Genomic DNA, 22,464 nt, shown 5'->3' with positions numbered 1-22,464 from the left:
ATAAACATCTTCTGTCAAGGGAGCAGAGGAGAGGAAATGAGGGCCTGCAGGGTGGAGGTGGAGGTGTTGGGGGGGGACAGGACTACCTCCTCTTTAATTATCCTGTCGGGCCTCTCTGGCAGTTCCCAGGGCTGGGGCGCGCTCGCGCTCGCTCTCTCTCTCTGTGCTTGCTCTCCCTCCCTCCTTCTCCTACCCGCCAGGGGAGAGGGCTCCACAGCTAGCGTCCCTCCCGAGGCAGCCCGCAGCTTGCCTCCGCCTCTCCTCCGCCCCCACCGCCCCATGTCGAGAACCGCCCCCCCCCTTCCTGCAACAGCGGGAGGGGTCTGGGCGGCCGGCAGCTCGGGCTGAGGTTACGTGGCCGCCCGAGCCCTGACGTGATAGCACATTGCATCAGCATAAAACAATCCATCCTCGATATGGAATGCGGTGCAGACGGATGACAGCGAGAGCGCAGCCCCCTCGCCCGATTGATTTATGTCGGAGCTGACGCTTTATCAGGCAGTCGGAAAAACTTTGACCAATCATTTTGCAAGGAGCGCTGAGCCGGGCTGCTCCACTGTACTTTGTTGGCTGAGAAGTTGAGCAGGGGGTGGGGGTGGGAGGGTGGGGGGCTGGGGGGGTCGCGTCCGAAAGCCCTCACACCGGTCCGGGTGCCACCTCTCCCTGCTTGGGCGCCGCCGCGCGAGCGCTTCCCTTCCCCCTGCGAGCGCCCGGATAATGTCTGAGAATGTCCATTTCTGGGACGCTTAGCAGCTATTATGTCGACTCGATCATAAGTCACGAGAGTGAGGACGCGCCTCCAGCCAAGTTTCCTTCCGGCCAGTACGCGAGCCCCCGGCAGCCGGGCCACGCGGAGCACCTGGAGTTCCCCTCGTGCAGCTTCCAGCCCAAAGCGCCGGTGTTCGGCGCTTCCTGGGCGCCGCTGAGCCCGCACGCGTCCGGAAGTCTGCCGTCCGTCTACCACCCCTACATCCAGCCCCAGGGCGTCCCGCCGGCCGAGAGCAGGTACCTCCGCACCTGGCTGGAGCCGGCGCCGCGCGGCGAAGCTGCCCCGGGGCAGGGCCAGGCGGCGGTGAAGGCGGAGCCGCTGCTGGGCGCGCCTGGGGAGCTGCTCAAGCAGGGCACGCCTGAGTACAGTTTGGAAACTTCGGCGGGCAGGGAGGCCGTCCTGTCTAATCAAAGACCCGGCTACGGGGACAATAAAATTTGCGAAGGAAGCGAGGACAAAGAGAGGCCGGATCAAAGTAAGTTATAAAAAGTGAGGAAATACCCAGGCCGAAGGCCAGGCCAGGGGGAGGGGAGGGGAGAGGCAATAAACTGCGGACAATGTGAAGGAAAAAGAGCGGCGGTGGCCCGAGAGCCAGAGGGGGTGGAGAAAAGAGGAAGGAAGGGAGGCAGGAAGGAAGAAGGGAAAGGAAAAGGCTGGATGCCCCAGAAGGGGAGACTGAGGCCGCTGGAGGAGCGCCGCCCCCACTACTCTTACATCCTGCAGGGAGCTGGGGCTCAGGGACCAACTCGCTGCTCTCTCGTCCTCCCTTCCCCCTCTTTCCCCGAAGCCCGTGCTGAAAGCCGGTTAGAGACCCGCGACCGCGGGGAGAGGCACTGGAGGGGGCCGGAGCCGGTGGTCAGGGGAGCCCGCGGTCAGGGGAGCCCGCGCTGGCATGGGTTGGAGCGCACGGGGCTGCCGGGACCGCGCGGCTGGCAGAGGTCCCCGCGCCACGCGCAGACCGTAAAAGCCGGCCAAGGGGAAGGGGGAGGGGGCTCATTAGGATTTTATTTGCGATGCAACAGCTTGGCGGAGGATTGTTCCTAGCAGATCTCGCGCAGTAGCCGTGCAGGGTCCGCAGCCGGCGCCGGGAGGGGCGGGGGAAGCCCAGGATGCGGTGACTGAGCCCCCTCCCCGGATGCGCCGGCCCCTCCCCGGGAGCCTACCCTCCGGTGGCCCCCTCCCATCCTCGGCATCCTCGCCTGGGTCGCCGCTTCCTTTCCTCCAGCACCCGCAGCTCTCCGCGGGGCTCCCTAGCCCTAGCCTGGGCTGTGCGCCTCACGGGGAGTCCAGGAATCACTTCCGAATTTCGGGGCCCACAGCCGAGTGCTGAAAGACATCCCGAAGGGACCCCGGGGAGAGGAGGGGTGGGGGAAGCGGGGGTTGCGGAGAGGCGGAGAACTTTACCCTGCGTGGGTAGTTTCTCATCGCCTCTCACTCCTCCAAAAGCACTCTTGCAAGAACCCCCAAGTCTGGCTAGTTTCGGGAAGGTGCTGCTGGGTGAGAGAAGAGGGTTCTATTTTTTGTTTTTAAGGTTGAGAGGAGCAACGAAGTTGGGGGCTTTTAGCCCCAAACAATACCCACAGGTCAAATCCTCACTTCTTATTCCTTTGCGGAAGTAGGAATCAGATATTTTAGTCTTTGCTTGCCCTACTGGATTTCCCACCAACAGAGCGCCCCACCGGCCTTTGGGATCTTTGCCGGCTAGAGAGTATGGAGCTGCACCACTCCCCTGCAGACCCTGCTGTCTGCCACCTCCGACCTGCCACGCTGAATCATTAAGAGCTGGCATTGGGGGAAACGCAGCTTTTTCCCAAATCCTCCTGTACACAGCCACAGACCCCTCACCCCATACCCCCAAACTCTGCCTGGAAAGCCCATTATTGCAAGGCGGCCATTTGGCTAGGATCAATTATTAACAATTTTCTCCTCTTTCATATTTAATGCAGCTGCGGGTCCCATCCCAGGCAATCACATTAAGGAAATAAAGCTGCAACTTGGTAAGACAGGATACTTAGGGTAGGATGAACTGATTTAAAAAAAAAATTATTCAGTGCTTTTCATTTGGGAAGAAGGAAGCTGGCAGAGGCTGGATGTTATTTTTAATTGGTTCAGCTTTATTTGACAACTTTTCTGAGTCCTAGGGTCTGGGGATAGACGGTGAGGAGAAAGAGAGAAGCCTGATATATTTTTGTGTCCTCTTTTTGCTCCTCTTCTACTTAGTTACCCCTTTCTCTGCCTCCCCATTGCCACACCTAGATAAAAGGCTAGATGTGATGTGAAGGCCTTCTGTTACCCCACCTCATCTCTGGCTCCTACCTTGGGACTGGAGTAATTTTACTCCCCAATTTCCCTGAACTTGTATTAACCAGACTTCGGCGAGCTGAGCAGCAGAAAAAGAGAGGCTATTGCAACCATAAGTTATCTGTGAGCCCCGGCGCTCCCATGTCCATAGGCTGGAATTGATAAATGGTTGCAATTGGGTTGCTTGTGAATTGGAGTGCGATGGGTGCTTTCGGCTCTAACTGTAGACCCTTATTTGTGGTGTGTGGTGGTGGCAGGGAGGGGAGAACATGCATGATGCACATGCCTGCTGCTGTGACCTAGAGAGCAAAGCTCTGATCAAGGCATGGCGCCCTGGGACTTGACTGCAGGGCGAGGAGGACTCTTGGCTGAGGCTGAACAGAAGCCGCCCATCCAACCCTCCTTTATCCTCCTAGACCTAGAGCCACTCCTAGCTAGTCTGGTGGTGCTGATTAGTGGGGCTTCAGCCATGCTGGGCTCTGATCTGAGTCCTAACCAGTTTGAACATAAGTGGAGAAAGGTTGAGAGAGAACTTGAGGCAAGCAGTGCTTTGGAAATGCTGAGGAAGCCCAGGCACACGTTTGGCTCCTCAAAGAACCTGTCAATTTCCTATAATAACTGACTTCTGGGGGCCCTTTCTGGGATCTTGAAGGCCCAGATGCCCTTTCTCCAATGCAAGATGGGGAGTGGAGCTCAGATGCACACCCTCTCGGTCTGGGGCCCCTCACTCTCTTCCTTTCTTTGATTCTATCGCTGCTTCTCTTTCAGCCAACCCCTCTGCCAACTGGCTGCACGCCCGCTCTTCCCGGAAAAAGCGCTGTCCCTACACCAAATACCAGACGCTGGAGCTAGAGAAGGAGTTTCTGTTCAATATGTACCTCACCAGGGACCGCAGGCACGAAGTGGCCAGACTCCTCAATCTGAGTGAGAGACAAGTCAAAATCTGGTTTCAGAACCGGCGGATGAAAATGAAGAAAATGAATAAGGAGCAGGGCAAAGAGTAAAGACCACCCCGCCCTTCCTAGCCCTTCCCCAGCTCACTCTTATTTATGTGAGGGCTGCAAAGCCAGGCTGTCTGGATGTATTCAAGTGAATGGGGAAGGGTGCCTCCTCTTCAAAGTCCCTGCTCTGCACCTGGAGCCTGTCTCCTCTCCTTTGCCTGTACCTGTCCCTCTCTTCTCCCTGAGTGTGAGGAGGAAGTTTTGTTAAGTTAGAAGATAGAAGTAGTTGGTTCCTAGGAAGGTGATGGGCCTCAAGGAAAGAAGGACCCTAGTCAAACTCCTAGCATCCCCTGTAATTTTTTCTGGGAAGCCCCAGCCCTTCACTTCCAGCTTGCTTGTTCCCTCCCTCCACCTATCCAGAACTCACCCAGGGACATTCCAACTACACACAGCTTAGCAGATGCCCACAGACATCAAGTTTGGAGGCCACACTTATAACGGGGAAATGAAGTCACATCCTAGCTGCAGACTTGGAGTTCCAAATCTAGCAGTCCAGCTCTCAAAGCACTAGGCAAACTCAGGTTCTACCCCTGATGCAAATGCACACCAGGAAGATGTCTACAGAGACTCTGCAGCCGAGAGCCTGAGCATCCCAGTACCATCCCCATGGGACCACCAACTACACCCCAGTCTTGTGGGCAAATGAGCCAACACAGCCCCCAAGCTGGAGAACTAGAAAGGGCAGGAAAAGGCAGCAAGTGGCTTTATGAAGGTATCTTAGGTAGAGCCCTTCCCCCAACATTTGTTGCAGGAAATGTTTAATTCTGCACGATATTTTCCTCTACTTCCAACTAAAGGAGGTCAAACTGTGGGTCACAGAGCTGTGACAATGGCATCCCCCTCTTCATCTGTGCCCCACTTGACAGAGACTGTAGCTCTTCTTGCTGTTCCATGGGTCCTGGGTCCTGCATTCTTCCTTACACCCTCCAGCTCTGAAATGAACTCACTGTTCGGCCAAATCCACCTTGCACCAGCAAGCTAAGCCTCCCCTTGTAGAAAGCCCCCTCCACCCTTCACCCCCTGCTAGGTCAACCTCACTGTAGACAAGAAGGCCGGGTCAGGAGAGTTTGATTGAGAATTTGTTGTGAATCGATTCCCCAGCTCTTTTCTTGAGTAAGTTGTCTACTGGGGGGCAGGAGGGGACAGGGAGGAGCCAGGACCCCAGCAAGCAGAGCTGGTCAGTTTCTCCCCATCATGCCAGCTTCCTGACCCAGGGAGAGGAGCCCTTACCTGAGCCTGCCCCTGCACAGGAGGTCAGTCCCAGAACCTCGCTTCTCCTGCCTCAGCCTGGGTGTCAATCAGCGCTTGGTGGATCTTTGCAGTCCCGCATGCAAAGGAAAGAGGCAAAATTGCACCAAAACACCAGGTGGAAGCTCACTGTCAGCTTCCCTGCTCTTTTGACCCTCAGTCCCCTCCAGTTTAATGGACTCTTGTTCCTGCTTCTCCTGATCCTGCAAGGGGCCATTCCTGTAGAACTTTTTTGCTTTGTCAGTGGCTGTCGTGAAATTGTGCTTGTGTTTTGTGATTTCTTTGGGAGTGATTGTTTCGCCTGTTTTCAGTTGTGGCTTATAGGGGAGGGTTGAGGGTGGGACTGGGGAGGGCAAGGGGCCTAGAGCTCTAATTGTTTGTTTTGGAAGAAAAAGAAAAAGTACAAAAATATATATCTTAGAAAATAAATCTCCTGAGTCTTACTCTGTGTTGGCTCTCTTCATCTGGTCGTAAGTAGAGCTCCCAGTTGCAGAGAACATGGCTTGGAAAAAAGAAAGATCACTGTGTCTCTGAGATTTTTCCTTACACCTTGCAGAGCCATCTCCCTGCAAGCCCCTTGCTCTGGTGGAGCTGACAGTTGATCCAGACCCAAGCTTCAAGACCACCGCTTAAACTAAACAAGAGTCTTTCAGTAGGGAAGCTAGGAGACTGGATAGGGAGGAAAGATCTGTGGTTTGGAAAGGCATCGGCTCTTCCCCCAAAGTTGCTCTGGAGTCCTCCCCACTGACTTGACAGCCAAAGATGCTTTGCAGCTTCTGTGGAGCAGCCCCTCTCAACTGACTGGGACCACCTTGATCTGGCCACTTTAAGATGCGTGCAAGGGAAGAAGGCAGCAACCTGGTTCTGTTCCCGGTAGAGGGGGCTGGGTGTAGACAGAGGCCTGGGGGCAAGGGGAGGCTTGGGCTGCTCAGATGGAAGAGCCCCTTAGGATTCTCTGCCCTCACCCCACCCCGCTGGGGTTGGAGCCAGGGGATAGCAGCCTTGGGCTGAGGACAGTTGAGTTTGATAGTGGCTGAGGCCTGGGGACACAGCTCTCAAAGGCTGGAAGAGGGCATTGAGTGTGGAACACAAACGTCTCAGGGGGGAAAAATATTACTTCTCAAACGGACCTCAGAATTAAACTTGGTATCAAGAGGTACCTCTCTGTTCCACTCAGACCGTGGTGTTCCCGCCAGAGCCTCTTGTGAAGACCGCTGTTGGTAGCAGCCCTGCCGTTCCCACCCAGACATTAGGATTCTGCGGCTACAGCCTGGCGGGCGCTCCCGAGCCGGCCTCCTCGCGAGCTGCTCACCCGCTCCACCCTCGCTCCATTGCAGCCCGCTGAGACCCCGCGGGTTGGAGTACAGCCGATGACAAAAGCTGGCCCTAGTGAAAGGAGCCTGCAAAAGGCCAGGCCTACCCCTTTCTAACGAAAGAATGCAGGGATCGGAAAGATAGCAGGAGGCCAGAGACAGCGGCGCTCCCGGCTTCTGAGGCCGGGCCAAGCTCCCTCCAGGGAGGGTTCTGATAAGGATGGGAAATGAATCTAGCTTTAAAGCCGGTGTAGACTAGGCAGTCTCCCCAGTCTTGGCTTCCGGGGATCCAGCAGGCACAGAGAGTGAGCCAAGAAAGCCAGTTTCTGCCTAAAGGAAACGCAAAACGCGGGGCTTGGAGCCGGAGTGAGTCCTGCGGGGTAGTGGCGAAGGAGCCTGGAGTAGCCTCAGGCAGTGGCGTCTGGGTCCCGAGCCCCGGGTGACTTCTTTCAAGACAAACAAAGGCGAAGATGCAGAGGCTCGGAAGGCAGCCAGAGATGGGAGAAATCAGTTGTCATAAAAGAGAGAGATTCAGAAAGAGAGACCGAGAGAGTGCGAGGCAGAGAGAAGGCAGGAGAGGAATTCAATGCCGTGTGCGCAGCAATAAAAGAATATGACCGCTATAAAAGTTTATAGCGTATAAATTTCTGAAGGTTAAGAAACTAAACAGCAGCAAAGCAAACAGTGAGGGGAAAGTTTCCGGAGCTAAGAGCTGCAGCTGGGCCTGGGCTCCCGGCCTAGTGGGGCAATGGGTGGGCCCCGCTCCGGCAGCCCCCACCCTCACCAGTCCAGAACTCAGGGCTCGGGCTTCCCGGAAGGGCAGAGAGAAGGGGGGAGGGAAGAACACTTTGTTGTCACAAATGCTTCAGATCGAAATGAGGACTCTTGTCTTTGTTCTTTACACCCCCTCTAGAATCAAGCATCATAAACAGAGAAGCCCCTGCGCGCGCGCGCGCGCGCACACACACACACACACACACACACAGGTCCCAGGGCCAGACGTCTGGGCCAGAGCAGCCTCTTGGTCCTTTACAGTCCGGATCTATCCTCTCAGGTCTCCTCTCCCCTCTCCCCACAAAAAGCGCAAATGTTACTCCCTGGAATTTGAAACAATCATGTGGGGTTTGCAAAGTGCTTGATCCCCCTTTTACCGGCCATAAATGGCGCACTGCTAAGCGGTCTCTGACAGAAATTAGTAGCTGGATGGATCAGTGGAAAGAAAAAAGCTTATTGCTTTTTTCCTCTTCCCGTGTTTTTTTCTTGTAGTTTATCTGCACAATTTCATGAACAGCTTCCTGGTCTTGATGCTTTTTCTCTGGCCCGCTTTCGTTTTCCTCCCCCTTTTCTGCTAATAATGAAAGTTTCTCTCCTTTATCGCCTCTGCTTCTGGTTCTCAGATAACCTAGCAGAGCGGCTGGCGGGCGCTTTTTGCAAAACGACCGCTAGATGGCACCCTTGCTCCACGCGAAAATCTCCGGTGCTGTGGTTAAGGATTCAGGCGGCCCCACGCTGCACCTTGTTCGGGCCCAAATGTAGGAAATGAGCGCAACCAAAAGTCATGAATAATTTGCACGTAATAAAAAATACAGGGTTTGTTATGGCCCTTTCCCCCATTTTATAGATTTCAGATATAGTAGTGTTCTTCTCTCTCCTCAAATGGTCAATTTTCTGTATTTCCCCCTTGAGGAGGGCTCAGTGAGTCTCACCCAGTTGCTGTGTTCGGTGGGGCAACAAATGCGTGGAAATGGGGAATATTAGTAATAATGGGAATAATGGGTCCAAATCTAAGAGGAGAATTGATTTGGAAAAGCGAGATTTTCCGTGAGGGGGCGAGAGGAATGTCGACGGATGAGAGTGAGCAGGTCAGGTGAGAGGAGCAAGAAGGCAGAAGAAGGTCGGTTGGAGGGGAAGCTGCCCCGAGCCGGGCTGCCCACACCGCGGGAGAGGGAACCCAGTGAGCCATCCCGGGCCCCCCAATTTGGTGGGGGGGAATGGAGCCTTAGCTTTTATGGGGATTCAAAGGTGCCCCAAACCGGCGGGGCCGCTCCGTGTGGGCTCAGGATCCAGGGCCTTTGTACATGTCCGGGGCTGGGCTGGATGCGGTCCTCGGCGACCCAGGTGCAGGGCAGGGTCTCCCCAGGATGTCATGGTGCGGGAAGTCTCGGCAATATCCTTGGGAGGCTCTGCGCGCCCCAAGTTGGTCCCCCAAGAAAATGCGCGTTTTGCAGATAGATGTGGGGCAGGCATGGCGGCAGGGAGGGAACAAGGGGCTCGACTTTCCCCCCCGCGTTCCGCGGCTTCCAGGTGAGAGCTGTGGCTCCCGCGTGCCCTGGCTCTAGCCTGGTCCCCCGGAGCCTGGGCAAAACTTGGGGACACGGGTCCTCATGCAGCTTAACAGCTGGAGGCCTGAACTGGGGCTCTTTTCGTTCTGAGACCCGGCTCTGTCTGTCCACAGACCCCTGGATTCTAAATCTTCCGTTTCCTCGCGGCCCAGCTTAATTCCTGCCCGCCACCCGAGCAAATCTGCGCGAGAAATAGACACCCACCCCCTTGAAATACCCCCAGCCTCGGCCTCTGTGCTTTTCCCGCAGGACCCGGGAAGAAACAAGCGGAGTTTCTCAACTTGAGTTTCTCTAATAAATCTGCACTCCGTTGGGTGTTTATAAATTATCTCCTCGCTCTTTCTTGTTTTTTCTTATAATAGAAACATTTTCCTTCCACCAGAAATTTCTGGCACGGTGTAGGGATGATTTAGATCAAGCCATTGAATTTCTACTTCGCCAGTGAGTCCTCAAATCATGACCATAAAATCCCCCGCACTTGATAAAAATGTTTGCTTCTCCAACAACTTGACTCTGCCTTCCGCTTCCTCGCGGCCCACTCAGGTCTGGCGCTGAAAATTCCAGAGCCCCGTTCTCTCCCCTCCTCTGCTCCTTTCTCTCTTCCCCTTTTTGTCCTTCTCCCATTCTCTGGACTTCTGAAGAATTGAATGACCCCAATTCCCCTTGGAAAGGTAGTAGTTTCATTTTTACAAAGGTTGAGGCATAAGGGAGTCCCCAAAAAGATGCTTCTCTGAGCGCAAAGCCACTCTCTTTTGAATAAACAATGGATTGAATGTACTTGAAAAGCGCCCTGCCTTTGTTGCTAGAATATTCTTTCTTTTTCCTTGGCCGATAGGCTGCCTCAGGAGGCCATTGGTTCTGACTTTCAGTCTGGGTCTTCTAAAAATCTGACCACCATCAGTAGTAGGCCAGGTATGTCAAGAAGGCAGTGGGTATGGAAGAGAGGCATCCAGTCTCAGCATTGAGCCCCTTCTGTGTTTCAGGCCTCATGTCCCCAGGTCTGCAGGGAAAGCCAGGTTTAAACAGAGGTTCCCCAAGGGAGAGAAGAGAGAAAATGGGGACCTCAGCTGCCTGACTCTGTCTGAGTTTCCTCATTCTAAGGTCAGTGCAGGTGGTGACTGTAGCTCAAAGGGCCATAGGGAGACTGAGATGCGCCCCCCAAACATACATCAAGGGCAGTGGAGGGCCCAGGACAGCGGTGACCAAGGCCAGGCAGCAGGGCCTGGGTGGCCAACATGCCTCTGTTGCTCTTCCCTCTTTTGATTTGCTGCCGAGGTTGTAGGTGCTCTCTCCTGGGGGCCTGCATGGAAGATGAGGGAGATTGGGAAGCGTGGGCACCAAATAGGCTTGGTTCCTGGGTCCCAAGGCCTGGGCATAGATGTGGAGAAGACCAAGGAGGTGTTATCCTTTTGGTGGCACCAGACCCTTTCACCTCACACAATCTGCCTTCCAATGGTTGACTGAGCCAGAGCCCCTCTCAGTCCAGCACCTCCCCACCCCCAGCAAGTAGAGATTGTGCAAACTGCAGACTTAGCAGTTGCAGGGTCAACTCTGCTGTATACAGAAAGTTTCCTCTTGCCCTCCCAATCCCTCCCCAGGACTCTGACCCCTTCTCCGAAGAAAACCCTTGCTTGTTTGCTTAATAAAGAGGGAAAAGTTAGTGACTGGCCTGGCTGGGAGAGAGCAGGGATGGTTTGGAGGTCTTCAAGAGAGGGGGTGGTGACAGGTGTCAGCCAAGGCTGAAGGAGGTGAAAAATCTCAGAGAAGTCACCGTTTGCGCCGAAATAATAATAATAAAAAAAAACCCAAAAACCATAATCGTTCTCATTTCGGCTTCATCACCCCCACCGTGCTGCAGTCGGGCGGCGGGGGCGATCGAAGCTGCAGTTTTATAGCTGTAGAGGAAAGAACTCGTAAAATGCTAACAGCTTTTATGCGCTGCGGCGTAAACAACAACAGACTCTGGCTTTATTGCGTTTTATAGTTTGTTAAAGAGTTTACAGCCGTTTTTTGGGGGCCGGTTACCCAGCCAATTCCCTCCACACGATAGTTAAACCTTTATCAATAATAAGGAAATTGATCATTAAAGCTTTAAATATGACTACCTCGTTTGTTTGAAAATATGTTTAGGAGAGGAAGCTGTATGATTTGATAACTTGTATTAAAATACCAATTACATTTATAGGACCTTTTAAAACTCGGCGCAATTAAACCGTGTTCTTTTACATTTTTCTGAAGCGACCCTGACATTTAGAAAGACTCCAATTGCCTCGTTAAAATCGCGAAATTAACAGCGTGCCTACGCCTGGCGCGTTGTGTATGTGAGTGCGTGGTTTTTTCCGTGACTCCCCTACATCACTCTTTGGGGGTGGTCTGCGAAGGTATTTGATTTGTTGTGAGGCGAGAGATATCTCATTAATGTAGGTAGTTAAACAGATTTAATCCGTATTCATTCTCTCTCACCCCCTCTCCCTCTCCCCCTCTCTCGCTCTCTCTCTCCCCCTCTCCCCCTCTCTCTCTGGGTGTTTTTTTTTTTTTTCTTCCCCTCCTTTTTTTTCTCGCTCTCTCCTCACTCCCTGGCGCTCTCTCGCTCTAGCTCTCTCTGCGCTCTCACCCTCGCTCTGCGTTCTGTCCGGGAGGAGTACGGAGAAGCCAATAGGATGCGGGGTCTCTAATGGATGCAAATGATCATGAAAAGACAGTGCAAAATATGAAACAACTCATTTGCAGGGAAGTAAATCACCGAAAACTCTTTATGAACTGGCATTCCCTTCTTCGAAATGTAAAGCGAGGACCTCTTTAAGCGGCGGTATATTTTTGTTTGGGGGGTGGGGGGTGGGGGGAGGGCTAGCGAGCCGCGGCTGCCATGCAAGCTTAGACTTTTGGAGGCTTCTCTGTCCTTTTCTATTCCTGGAAATCTCAAAAAGTGTGGTGGCTTCGAGATCTTCTTCGCCTTTTCTTTTCTTTTCTTTTTTTTTTTTTTTCCTCCTCCCTTTCCCTCTCCTTTCCTGGCGAGGGTAACTAGGAGCCGGCGAATCCGCGTTTTTTTTTTTTCTCTCTCTCTCTCTCCCTCCCTTTCCCCCTCCCCACCCCCTCCCCAACAGCCCCCAACTACAGCCTCCGCCGCCGCCGCCGCCTCAAAATTCAATAAAATGAGCTCTTATTTCGTCAACTCACTGTTCTCCAAATACAAAACCGGGGAGTCCCTGCGCCCCAATTATTATGACTGCGGCTTCGCCCAGGACCTGGGCGGCCGACCCACCGTCGTGTACGGTCCCAGCAGCGGCGGCAGCTTCCAGCACCCGTCGCAAATCCAGGAGTTCTACCACGGGCCATCGTCGCTGTCCACGGCTCCCTACCAGCAGAACCCGTGCGCTGTGGCGTGCCACGGGGACCCGGGCAACTTCTACGGCTACGACCCGCTGCAGCGCCAGAGCCTATTCGGTGCGCAGGATCCAGATCTGGTGCAGTACGCAGACTGCAAGCTCGCCGCTGCCAGCGGCCTGGGCGAAGAGGCCGAGGGCTCAGAGCAGAGCCCGTCTCCCACACAGCTCTTCCCCTGGATGCGCCCACAAGGTGAGCTCCCGTCGGGGCTAGCGGGGGAGGAAGGGGCCGGGAGGGCCCTAGGCCGGGCAGGGGGCTGGGCAGGCCCGGGCGCATTTTCTCCAGCTCCTGGAAGACTTGTGGGCTCCGTTCCAATAGCCTACCTCTTCCTCCTTTTTTCTCTCTCTCCCTCTTTCTTTTTTCTATCTTGCTTTCCTTCCCTTTCTCTTTTGTTTCCCTTGAAGGGGGGTCGCTAAGCGACATTTCCTGAATCCATAAACCCCTCACCCAGCTTTACTTTTTTTTTTCTTCTCCTTCCCCTCCTCCCATCCTTTTACTGTTTTATGGGGGGTAATGGAAAAAGGGTAGTGGGAGTGGGGGCGCTCAACTTTTGCACTTCTCAATTGCTTTATAGTTTAATTACCCTGAAGAAACTTTTCTTCTGGGGCAGAGGCTCTGGGGGCTTTTCAAGGTGGGTCCATTCGTCCCCACCATGGCTTTTTTATTCTTAGCCCCCCCCCCTTCCTTTACATCTTTCCTTCTAAACTTTATGGCACTTTTAATAGATTTGAATCATCCCCACCCAACTCTGGTGCTGGTTACCAGGGGAGGGGGCTTCCATTTCTGGCTCCCTTAGATTCAGTGGTGTCTGATCCCCCCCATCCCTCCCCCAACCGCAGCCTCCCCGTGCCCCCCGCCCCTGCACGGGGTAGAAGATCCCCTGCCCTTATTATACTGGTCTTCTAGGCTGGTTCACCAATCTTCCAACCTTCTCTGTCTCTGCCCCCTCCCCCACCCTCCCCTCCCCTCGGTCTCGCCCTTTCCCCCCTTCCCAGCAGCCGCCGGACGCAGGCGAGGCCGACAGACCTACAGCCGCTACCAGACCCTGGAGCTGGAGAAGGAGTTCCTATTTAATCCCTATCTGACTCGCAAGCGGAGGATCGAGGTATCGCACGCTCTGGGACTGACTGAGAGACAGGTCAAAATCTGGTTCCAGAACCGAAGGATGAAGTGGAAAAAAGAGAACAACAAAGACAAGTTCCCCAGCAGCAAATGCGAGCAGGAGGAGCTGGAGAAACAGAAGCTGGAGCGGGCCCCAGAGGCGGCGGACGAGGGCGACGCGCAGAAGGGTGACAAGAAGTAGGCTCCAAGCTGGGACTACCAGGGCCGCGGCTGTCCGCACGTCCGCGGGTCCCGCGACCTCGTCTCGCCGCCGCCTGCTCCCCGCCTCAGAGAGCTCTGGCCCCGCGAGCGGGGCCAGGAGCTGGGCCTCCCACCGCAGCGTCCCCCGCCGCGCCAGTCCCCGCTAGTGGTAGTATCTCGTAATAGCTTCTGTGTGTGAGCTACCGTGGATCTCTTTCCCTTCTCTTGGGGGCCGGGGAAAAAAAAGGATTTGAAGCAAGGACTCCCTCGCTCTGCGAGTGTGAGCGGCTGCGGCCTGGTTGAACCCCCTCCCCCCGACCCCCTACCCGTGTAAAAAGCCTCCTTGTGCAATGGTCTTTTTTCCTTTGAACGTGCTTCTTTGTAATGACCGAGGTACCGATTTCTGCTAAGTTCTCCCAACAACATGAAACTGCCTATTCACGCCGTAATTCTTTCTGTCTCCCCCCCCTTTCTCTCTCTCTCTCTCTCTCTCTCTCTCTCTCTCTCTCTCTCTCTCTCTCTTCCTCTCTCTCTCCACGTTCTCATTTCCCCTCTCAATCCCTCTCTCCCCGCTGCCCTCCTAGCTCGCTGGCTTACTCTCTTGCTTCTCTTTTCCTCCCTTCCCCCCCCCCCCCCCCCCCGCCCTTTGGTTTGACAATTTCGTCTTAAGTGTTTCTCAAAAGAGATTACTTTAGTTAGCATGCGCGCTGTGGGCAATTGTTAAAAGTGTTCTTAGGTTTACTGTGAAGAGAATGTATCCTGTATCCGTGAATTGCTTTATGGGGGGGAGGGAGGGCTAATTATATATTTTGTTGTTCCTCTATACTTTGTTCTGTTGTCTGCGCCTGAAAAGGGCGGAAGAGTTACAATAAAGTTTACAAGCGAGAACCCGAGACTGGCCCGGCCCGCTCAGCTCTTTCGCTCCCGGGCGCCTTGCAGGGCTGGTGGGGGGGGAGCCAGCCCGGGGCTCCCGGGCCAGCCGAGACTTAGGTTGCAGAGAGGAGGGGGCGGGGGCTGGAGGCAGGTGGTGCGAGTCCCTCGGCCCAGGGGGGCAGGGGGTGAGGGAGGAGGCTGCACGTGATTGGAGGAGAGAGGAACGAGGGAGGGGAGCTGAGAGAAGCCCCCTCCCCTCGCGTTCCGAGGCTGCGGGGCCCGAGAGACCTCAGCTCCCAAGGCCGCGCTGGGAGAGAGATGCGCCAGGGCTGGTGGCTGTATCCCTTGTCATTTCTCTCTTTGTTTTCGAGTGTGTCCTGCGGTGGGGGGGCCTAGATAAAGAAGGAGCGTAGGGCTGCTGAGCACGCTTATATATATATTTTTTATTTTTCTCGGACTCAGGTCGTGGAGCAGGAGGAGAGAGATGTTCCTCTCCACCTCTCCCTCTCTGGGACGTGACCACCTTTGCCCAGCCCCGAGGCCGTGGCTTGCCGCCTTCCTTCCTTCGCTGCCTTTGCTTCTCTGGCAGCCACGCTCGACTGAGGCATCCGCCTCCCGGAACCGGGAAAGCGGCTAGCCCAAACCCAGGCCGCCCTCCTCCCTTCCTTTCTCTCCCCACCCCCACCCCTTCCTTTTTTTTTTTTTTTTTTTTTTTTGCTTCCAAACCCTTTTCTTTAGCTACCAGAAACCGCACTTCCAGCGCCAATGGGCTGGATCCCTGCCCTAGGAGCACCTACCGAAGCCTTGTTCCATCTCCTTCAGAATTACGTGGGGCACCGAGAGAGAACTGTGAGGCCAGGCTCACCTCTAGGGAGAAGTGCACCAACTTCTCCGAAAGGCCCAGCCGGGATGAATTAGCCCAGATTAATAAAGACCTGACCTGCCCCCACCCACCCACCAAGTTGCTCGCATTCAATCCCTGCGTTTGTCTCTCACTCGGTAACGGACAGGGGAAGATGGGTGTGGGGGAATGACAACACGGATCACGCGAAGGTTATTTATTTTCCCTTCTACTCACTCCCTTCCTCCCCAAATCTCGCCTGCAAGCTGCCTACACCCCGCGGAGGTCGATAGCGGCCCTTGAGCCCCCAGCCCCAATCCACAGAGCTCGGCTTTCCCATTCATTATTGATCATATTTTATAAATCCAACGCCACACAATTTTTTCCACATTACCGGGAGCCGTGGGGAAGCGGTCAGGCCATTGGCCGAGGGGATGTCACGTGGGCGGGGTCACGTGGTCCGGAGAGGAAAAAGGGGGTCCTTTTTGGTGTAAATCTGGACTCTAATTCTGTAATATATCAAGGAATCTCGTAAAACCGACACTAAAACGTCCCTGCCTACAAATCATCCGGCCAAATTATGAGTTCATTGTATTATGCGAATGCTTTATTTTCCAAATATCCAGCCGCAAGTTCGGTTTTCGCTACCGGAGCCTTCCCCGAACAAACTTCTTGTGCGTTTGCTTCCAACCCCCAGCGCCCGGGCTATGGAGCAGGTTCGGGCGCTTCCTTCGCCGCCTCGATGCAGGGCTTGTACCCCGGCGGGGGGGGCATGGCGGGCCAGAGCGCGGCCGGCGTCTACGCGGCCGGCTACGGGCTCGAACCGAGTTCCTTCAACATGCACTGCGCGCCCTTTGAGCAGAATCTCTCCGGGGTGTGTCCCGGCGACGCCGCCAAGGCGGCAGGCGCCAAGGAGCAGAGGGACTCGGACCTGGCGGCCGAGAGTAACTTCCGGATCTACCCCTGGATGCGAAGCTCAGGTAACGCAGCGCATCGAGCTGTCCAGAGCCGCAGCGGCGGGGGGCACACTCCCCCGGAAGGTGCCCCCCCTTCTCGGCAGGGCGCCCCGTTCCGCGTCTAGAGCGCTCTTGGCCGGAGGTCACCCCTGGGGACGCGGCATCCCCCGGACTGCGACCCTGCGCGCTGCCTCCCACCCCCCCACCCCCATTTTTTGCTCGGTGCTCTCAGGCTGGCTCTGCTTTCCCCAGGCGGATAACTCTTTGCCGACGCCAAGGCGCTCAGAGCCCCCAACCCGCCCCCAACCTTTCCTCCCGGCCTTTTAGCTTTAAATATTTATCAGTAGCGCCGGCACGGGCTGGAGACGAGGCCGTTTGTCTTTCGGAGGAAGGTTGGGGTTTGCAAAGAATAGCCATTAGGATCTCCCTCCTCGCTCTCCCCCCGCCCTTCCGCGCCTGAGATCTCAGCTCTGGGTGTGTCCCCCAGCCCCAGCTAGGATAAGATAAGAGGAAGGGACCATAGCGCTAAGCAGTTCTCTCCTCCCCTTCCTTTCCAGCCAACCCTGCTCCCCCATTACTCCCATCAGGACAATTAGAGGTGGGCTCTAGAGGCCTAGCTGAGGACTCAGCCAGGGACAGAAAGCCAGAGAGAAAAGTGGAGGAAGAAAGGCTGAGGTCAAGAGGGATGAGGCTCCTGATCCCCCAGTGAATTTGGCGGGGGGAGAAACTAGAGAAAGGAGCAGAGGCCTCATCAGTATAGTTGGCTTCCTCCGGTGCCATTTCTGGGGTTCCTAAGCACCCCTGAAGAATTGACCAACAAGTTTGGAGGTGTCATTCCAGAAGAGTCTATCTACTGACTCTTTGGGAGGGGCCCAAACTAGACTTAGAAAGTTAGTGCAGGCCACCCAGCAGCTGCTACAGAAACCCCAAGATAACCAACACTTCCATGAGATCTGCCAAGTCTGGCTCAGATATCCGTTTTTTAAACACTAGCCCATGCAGATGGACTTGGGAACCAACCCCAAAGCTCAGAAGACCCAAGACTTGTGGTCCGAGGCTCTCAACCTAGTCAGGGTTGGGAGCCGAGAGAAGCCCAGTTTTCTCACAGTCCCCATTACCTGCTCCATAATTCAGCTGCCTTTCCAGTTGATTTATCAAAGCCCAAATTTTTCTGCTCGTAAACATTTCAGCTTGGCTTTTATCTGACTTGAAATTAGGGCCCCCAGCCCCTCCTTTCTCCTGTCTACTTCCCAGGAGGACAGGCACCAGCACCGCCCCCCCCCACAAGTCTCCTCCAGGTTCTGGGCTCAAACCTGAAAGTTCCTATCTGTCCTTCAACCCCCACCAAACAGATCCTTCATGTTCCTCCCTAACCCATGCAGCTTGCTCTCCTCTCTCCTCTTTGCTGTACTGTAGGCCCAAAGGTTGCTTTGGAGAACCAGGTTGTCTGGGCAGACAGGCTGGCAGACAAGACAGTCTGGCCCTGACTGACCCTCAGCCACTCACTGGAAAAGAGTCTTCAGAAGACAGCTGTTCTCAGACCAACTCAGAGCACCAGGCTCCAGGGAAAGCTGCAAATTCTCACCTCCTCATTCCACAGCAGGCTTGGGCAGAGACTAGGCCTGTGAGGTCCCTTTGTTTCCTTTTTTTTTTTTTTCTTGGAAAACACTTAGGGTAGGTCTGGAGCCCCCTCCAGGATCACTTGTAGGTTGTCCATGGCTCCTTACCCCAAAAACCATCAGAATCAGCATCCAAAAGAGAAGACTTGGAGCCCCTGGTCCTAGAGAGTGACTCAGGATTAGCCTCCCCTCATCCCCCAACACCCCTTAGGAGCCAGCTGGTTAGATCTACCTGTAGTCAGAAGTTGGGCTGAAAAAAAGAAACTTTTTGGATGGAAATTGGAACGTTTCCTTTGGGAGGCCTTGTAGAAAGTTTACACTGAGGGAAAAGGGAGGGATGAAATATGGGCTGAGGTATGGAAAGCATGAATCTAGTTTAGTGGGAAAAAGGGTTTTTTAACCACCTGCAGATCTCAAGTCACAAAATCTAAAAAGGAATGGGTGCCGTCTTGGCATTGTCCACACTCATTTTTTTTTTCTTCCCTAAATTCTATGCACAGGGACCGACAGAAAGCGAGGCCGCCAGACCTACACGCGCTACCAGACCCTGGAGCTAGAGAAGGAATTTCACTACAACCGCTACCTGACGCGTCGGCGGCGCATCGAGATCGCCCACGCGCTCTGTCTCACCGAAAGACAGATCAAGATCTGGTTCCAGAACCGGCGCATGAAGTGGAAAAAGGAAAACAAGACCTCAGGCCCAGGGATCACCGGCCAGGACAAGGCTGAAGCAGAGGAGGAAGAGGAAGAGTGAGGGGCAGAGAAAGGGCAAAGGAGGAGAGAGATGAAAGAGGGAGAAGCCCAGTCATGGGAACTGAACCAAGAAACTCAAATAGGAGGGGGGGGGAACTCTATTTAAATGAAGCAGTTTTTTTAAAAAAATGAGAGAGAAAGGTGAATTTTGGTTTCTCAACACTGTAAAAAAATACTACCTATAGGAAAGTCTGTTGAGTTTGTTTTTGTACAGCATGGGAAGGGCATCTACCTGTTCTTTAGCTTTCTGGAATTTACCTTCCCTTTTCTATGTTGCTATTATAAGGTCTTTGTAAAATCTTGCTGTTTTGTAAGCTCCCTTTGATGTCTTTGTGGACGGTTGGTTTGGACTATGTGGTTTCCTGCTCACCCACTCTCTTGAGCTTCCACCTTCCCAGTAGCAGCACTGACAGGGCTTTAGGGAGCCCCACGGACCCACCAACTAGCTCACTAGCTCATGTGTCTCCTTGCACTTGATGGCTGCTCCTTGATCCCATCAGCTTCTTCCCCCACCCTTGTGCTCTTTTTACTCTATGCGTATTTGAAGGATGGAAAAATAAAACAAGATTAAAAATAAATAGAAGCCCTATTTTGTGTGTCTGGATGAGTCAGGGAGGGTCAGGGCTAGCAATGAGTGGGCGTCCCAGAATCCCCTTGCCTTCTGCTGCCAGACTTTTCTTTCTGTGCTGGATCTAACTCTTTACCCCATGTCCCATGCTCTGGGGAATGCCAATTAGTGAACCCACACACATACATATTCTCTTTAAACTCTTTTACACATAATGACATACACAAGTGCACACAATCACACATATTTACAGGCTGACATCACATAAATATACACTGTCACATACAGCCACAAATAAACATAGATGTTCCTATGCTCACAAATACACAGGCATTCATACAATCCGGCCCCATGCCCAGAACACATGCGTTCACATTCACACACACTCACAAGTAAACACACATTCACAGTCACTCACAGACACGTTGATAGAAAGCAACATGCATTCACACATTGGCTTACAAACAGACATTCACATTTGCCCCCAAGAAAATACATCCGGGAGCCCATATGCTCAGCCACGCGCTCACAAAACACAACAAAACAAAAATAAAAAAATTAATCTTCCAGTTCTACAAACTCAATCTTCCTTCTGCAGGCCTTCAAACCAGGCTGCTGCGCGATCTCTGCTGCACCCAGCCACAATTACAGAGTTGAAATCCAAAATGCTAGGCCTCTTAAGAAGGAAGGGCGGATGGAAAGAGAAGGTGAACACCCAAATCCACTCCCACCTCTTTGGCGGTGGTTGGGCAGAGGCCAGGACAGCGCCCGGGGCAACTTCCTGCTCCAGGGCGCTCGGTTTTCTGCTTATTCGGCAAACGTTTTCGGCCAGAGCTATGCTGTGATTTTATTTCAATTTATTTTACTTACATTTGTTTTAAGCCATCTCATTCTAAATTGACGCAGGCGACCCATATTCAAACTTAAAAATGGGGGAAAAACGAGTCTCACGGAGGAGAGCCGTGCTGAATTTACCGGGCTGGTGTGGCCGCATCCAGTTCGCCGTGAGCCTGGCCGCGCCGCCCGCCGGGGCTTCCTTTTCTGCCTGCTGTGTGCGTCGCTGCATCCTTAAACCTTCTCAAGAGCAATCAGAGAGAGAGAGGAAAAAGAAAAGAAAAGAAAAATATCTGGGGGGAGGTTATTTCGTTTTCTGCATTTGGACGCCAGTAACCCAACTCAAAATAGGGATATCGGGGATATTTCAGAGAATTTGGAAAATACAGGGTGAGGTTTTTTTTTTTTTTGCTCCCCCAAACCTCTAATTGTCCGACAAAAACATGAAGAACGGTGTCTACATAACTAACTCTGTGGAGCTGATTTTTAGTATTTATTTGATTACATACCCTAATTGGTTTAAATGTAAAGGACATCTTGAACAGAAAGGGCGGGGGGGGGGGGAATTAGTTTTAGGAAAAATCTATGTAATTTGAATTTGTAAATAAAAGGCCCCTAAACCTGCAGCTTCCTCCATTAAGGACCACTGAACCCAGTGGAGAGCCAATGGAGCTGTCACAGCCAAGGTGGACAAGACAAGCCAGTGTTTGGGCGGGAAAGGCCGGGATCTAGCTTTATCCTCCCTTAGTTACTAGGGTGCCTGGAGGTGGACAATTCGGTTGTTAAAACATGGCTCGCATCCAGGTCACCTTCTCTCCTGGGACAAAAACTAGGCCCTAGGGGATATAGGGTCCCCATACCTGCACTGCTAAAAGTCTCACAGGTGCGTGTGTGTGTGTGTGGGGTCCCTTCATGTCTAGAGCTAGGAATGTGGGGGCAATTCAAAAGGGGTGAGTGAAGATTTCATTTTGCTATGATGCAGATGGCAATTGGCGACACCAGGCTGCTGCTTCCACCTCACCCCCAAATGGACTCAAACCAGTCCCATGCGGAGAATCTGGGGTACATTTTTACTAGAAAAGAGGGGTAGAGCTCCTGAGAAAAATAGGGAGGTTGCAAAGAGAACCCCCTTCCTAGCTGGACCCTTGTGGCTTCTCCACCCCGAATCCTTACACCTCAAATTTCACCCATTTTCAGATTGGGGTTTCCCCAAAAAGAGAGAAGGAGAAGAAAAGAAGATGGCGACTGAGAAAAGGGTTGCTGGTGGAGCAGCCATGAAGAAATGCAATAAATTCCTTGTTGTTTTATGAAAATTTACAACTTTGTGATAGAAGTTTATGAGTGGTTGAATCCAGCGATTGGCCGGCGCCGGTCATGTGGCCGGGCGATCGTGAACATGAACTTTTTATCATTTCCCTGGTGGTTATAATGCAGCATTCTTTTGGACACCACACCTAGGTCGGAGCACTGTCGTCCTTCAGGGCTCCAGCCTCTTGATATTTTTATACTTCAATATCAGTTCGATAGAGAAAAAGAGGGAGAGGAAGAGAGGGGGGAGAGAGAAGAGAAAGAGAGAGAGAGAGAGAGAGAGAGAGAGAGAGAGAGAGAGAGAGAGAGAGAAAAGAGAAGGAGGGGTGAGAATAACACAAAAGAGAGAACCAAAAATAATTTTGATTCCTAAGTTAATTTGCTTGCTGATCTGGGATTTTAGTCATCATGAAGGGTAAATGGACAGTCTGCCCAGGACCGCAGCCCGATATCATTTTTCAAAGCCAGAACTTACTCCATTTTCTATGCAAATGTCAGAAAAGCGAAACAACCTCTCTCCCAAGTCTGAGAAGGGGAAACGACGGCTCTCAGGTTGGGACAATATTATCTGGAAGCTGAAGAAGAAACCGAACGCTCCTTTTTTTCCCCTCCCTCCCACCCTTTTCGATCCGGAGGGGGAAAAAAATCCCCAAGGTCTGCAAAGGTAAGGGAGATTCTACAATTCTTATTCTTTTGCATCGCTTTTTGTAGGGGGTGGGGCTTGGTGTCCTCTCCCTCCTCCCCCCACTCAAAACCGGGCTGAACCCCACCTCTGGGCACTGCAGAGGGAGGCTTCCCAGGAAATTCGGTGGTGGGGAGAGGGGTGGCTGCTTCCTGGAGGGGGAGCTAAGGCAAGGAAGATGGGAGGAGGAACTGAAAGGGGCCACGGAGATCAGCTTCAAGTCGCCTTTTTTTTTTTAGCTGGGAGGAGAGCTCAAGTCAGGGGGCTGCCAAAGAAAGGATGGGGTGTCAGGGCTTCAGCGGCGTTGGCCAGAAGCAGCCAGTCGCTATGGCCTCTGTGGGTTTGTGCCCCCTCCCCCTCCCATCCTCCT

At 53.4% G+C, this 22,464-nt stretch overlaps 3 protein-coding genes across 7 annotated transcripts in view; all 3 read left to right on the top strand.

The window, feature by feature from the left end:
- The first annotated feature begins 630 nt into the window (after positions 1-630).
- On the top strand, positions 631-5,762 carry Hoxb9 (homeobox B9). 2 transcript variants are annotated; one of them, XM_074045958.1, is made up of 3 exons: positions 631-1,244; positions 2,716-2,766; positions 3,839-5,762. In XM_074045958.1, the coding sequence occupies exons 1-3, from the start codon at positions 728-730 to the stop codon at positions 4,072-4,074; spliced, it is 804 nt and encodes a 267-aa protein (XP_073902059.1). In that variant the 5' UTR covers positions 631-727; the 3' UTR covers positions 4,075-5,762. The 2 variants fall into 2 exon arrangements, with proteins under 2 accessions (XP_073902059.1, XP_020029527.1); XM_020173938.2 differs by lacking the exon at positions 2,716-2,766.
- A 6,037-nt stretch (positions 5,763-11,799) lies between these two features.
- The window catches only part of Hoxb8 (homeobox B8), a 16,340-nt gene continuing 5,675 nt past the window's right edge, over positions 11,800-22,464 (top strand). Inside the window, exons 1-3 of one of the 4 annotated variants that reach the window (XM_074045954.1) lie at positions 11,800-12,550; positions 13,357-13,585; positions 21,632-21,798. In XM_074045954.1, coding sequence (XP_073902055.1) covers positions 12,127-12,550; positions 13,357-13,585; positions 21,632-21,785 — 807 coding nt within the window. In that variant the 5' untranslated portion in view covers positions 11,800-12,126 and the 3' untranslated portion in view covers positions 21,786-21,798. Of the gene's footprint in view, positions 12,551-13,353; positions 14,274-21,631; positions 21,799-22,464 lie in introns of those variants that run through there. The other 3 variants (XM_074045955.1, XM_074045953.1, XM_020173946.2) reach the window with 3 other exon arrangements.
- Hoxb7 (homeobox B7) lies at positions 15,841-19,283 on the top strand. The gene is made up of 2 exons (XM_020173948.2): positions 15,841-16,354; positions 18,450-19,283. Exons 1-2 carry the CDS (start codon positions 15,955-15,957, stop codon positions 18,701-18,703), a joined length of 654 nt encoding a protein of 217 aa, XP_020029537.1. The 5' UTR covers positions 15,841-15,954; the 3' UTR covers positions 18,704-19,283.

This window comes from Castor canadensis, chromosome 11 (assembly GCF_047511655.1).
Source record: "Castor canadensis chromosome 11, mCasCan1.hap1v2, whole genome shotgun sequence".
NCBI lineage: Eukaryota > Metazoa > Chordata > Mammalia > Rodentia > Castoridae > Castor > Castor canadensis.
The sequence above is the reverse complement of the archived record's forward strand: the minus strand, read 5'-3'. Positions and strand labels throughout refer to the sequence as shown.

Excerpts from the sequence above, each read along its gene's own strand:
- Hoxb7 (XM_020173948.2), top strand. The coding sequence starts at position 15,955 with ATGAGTTCATTGTATTATGCGAATGCTTTATTTTCCAAATATCCAGCC. Across the intron at positions 16,355-18,449 it reads CCCCTGGATGCGAAGCTCAG|GGACCGACAGAAAGCGAGGC; the intron begins GTAACGCAGCGC and ends TTCTATGCACAG.
- Hoxb9 (XM_074045958.1), top strand. The coding sequence starts at position 728 with ATGTCCATTTCTGGGACGCTTAGCAGCTATTATGTCGACTCGATCATA. Across the intron at positions 1,245-2,715 it reads CAAAGAGAGGCCGGATCAAA|CTGCGGGTCCCATCCCAGGC; the intron begins GTAAGTTATAAA and ends TATTTAATGCAG. Across the intron at positions 2,767-3,838 it reads GGAAATAAAGCTGCAACTTG|CCAACCCCTCTGCCAACTGG; the intron begins GTAAGACAGGAT and ends CTTCTCTTTCAG.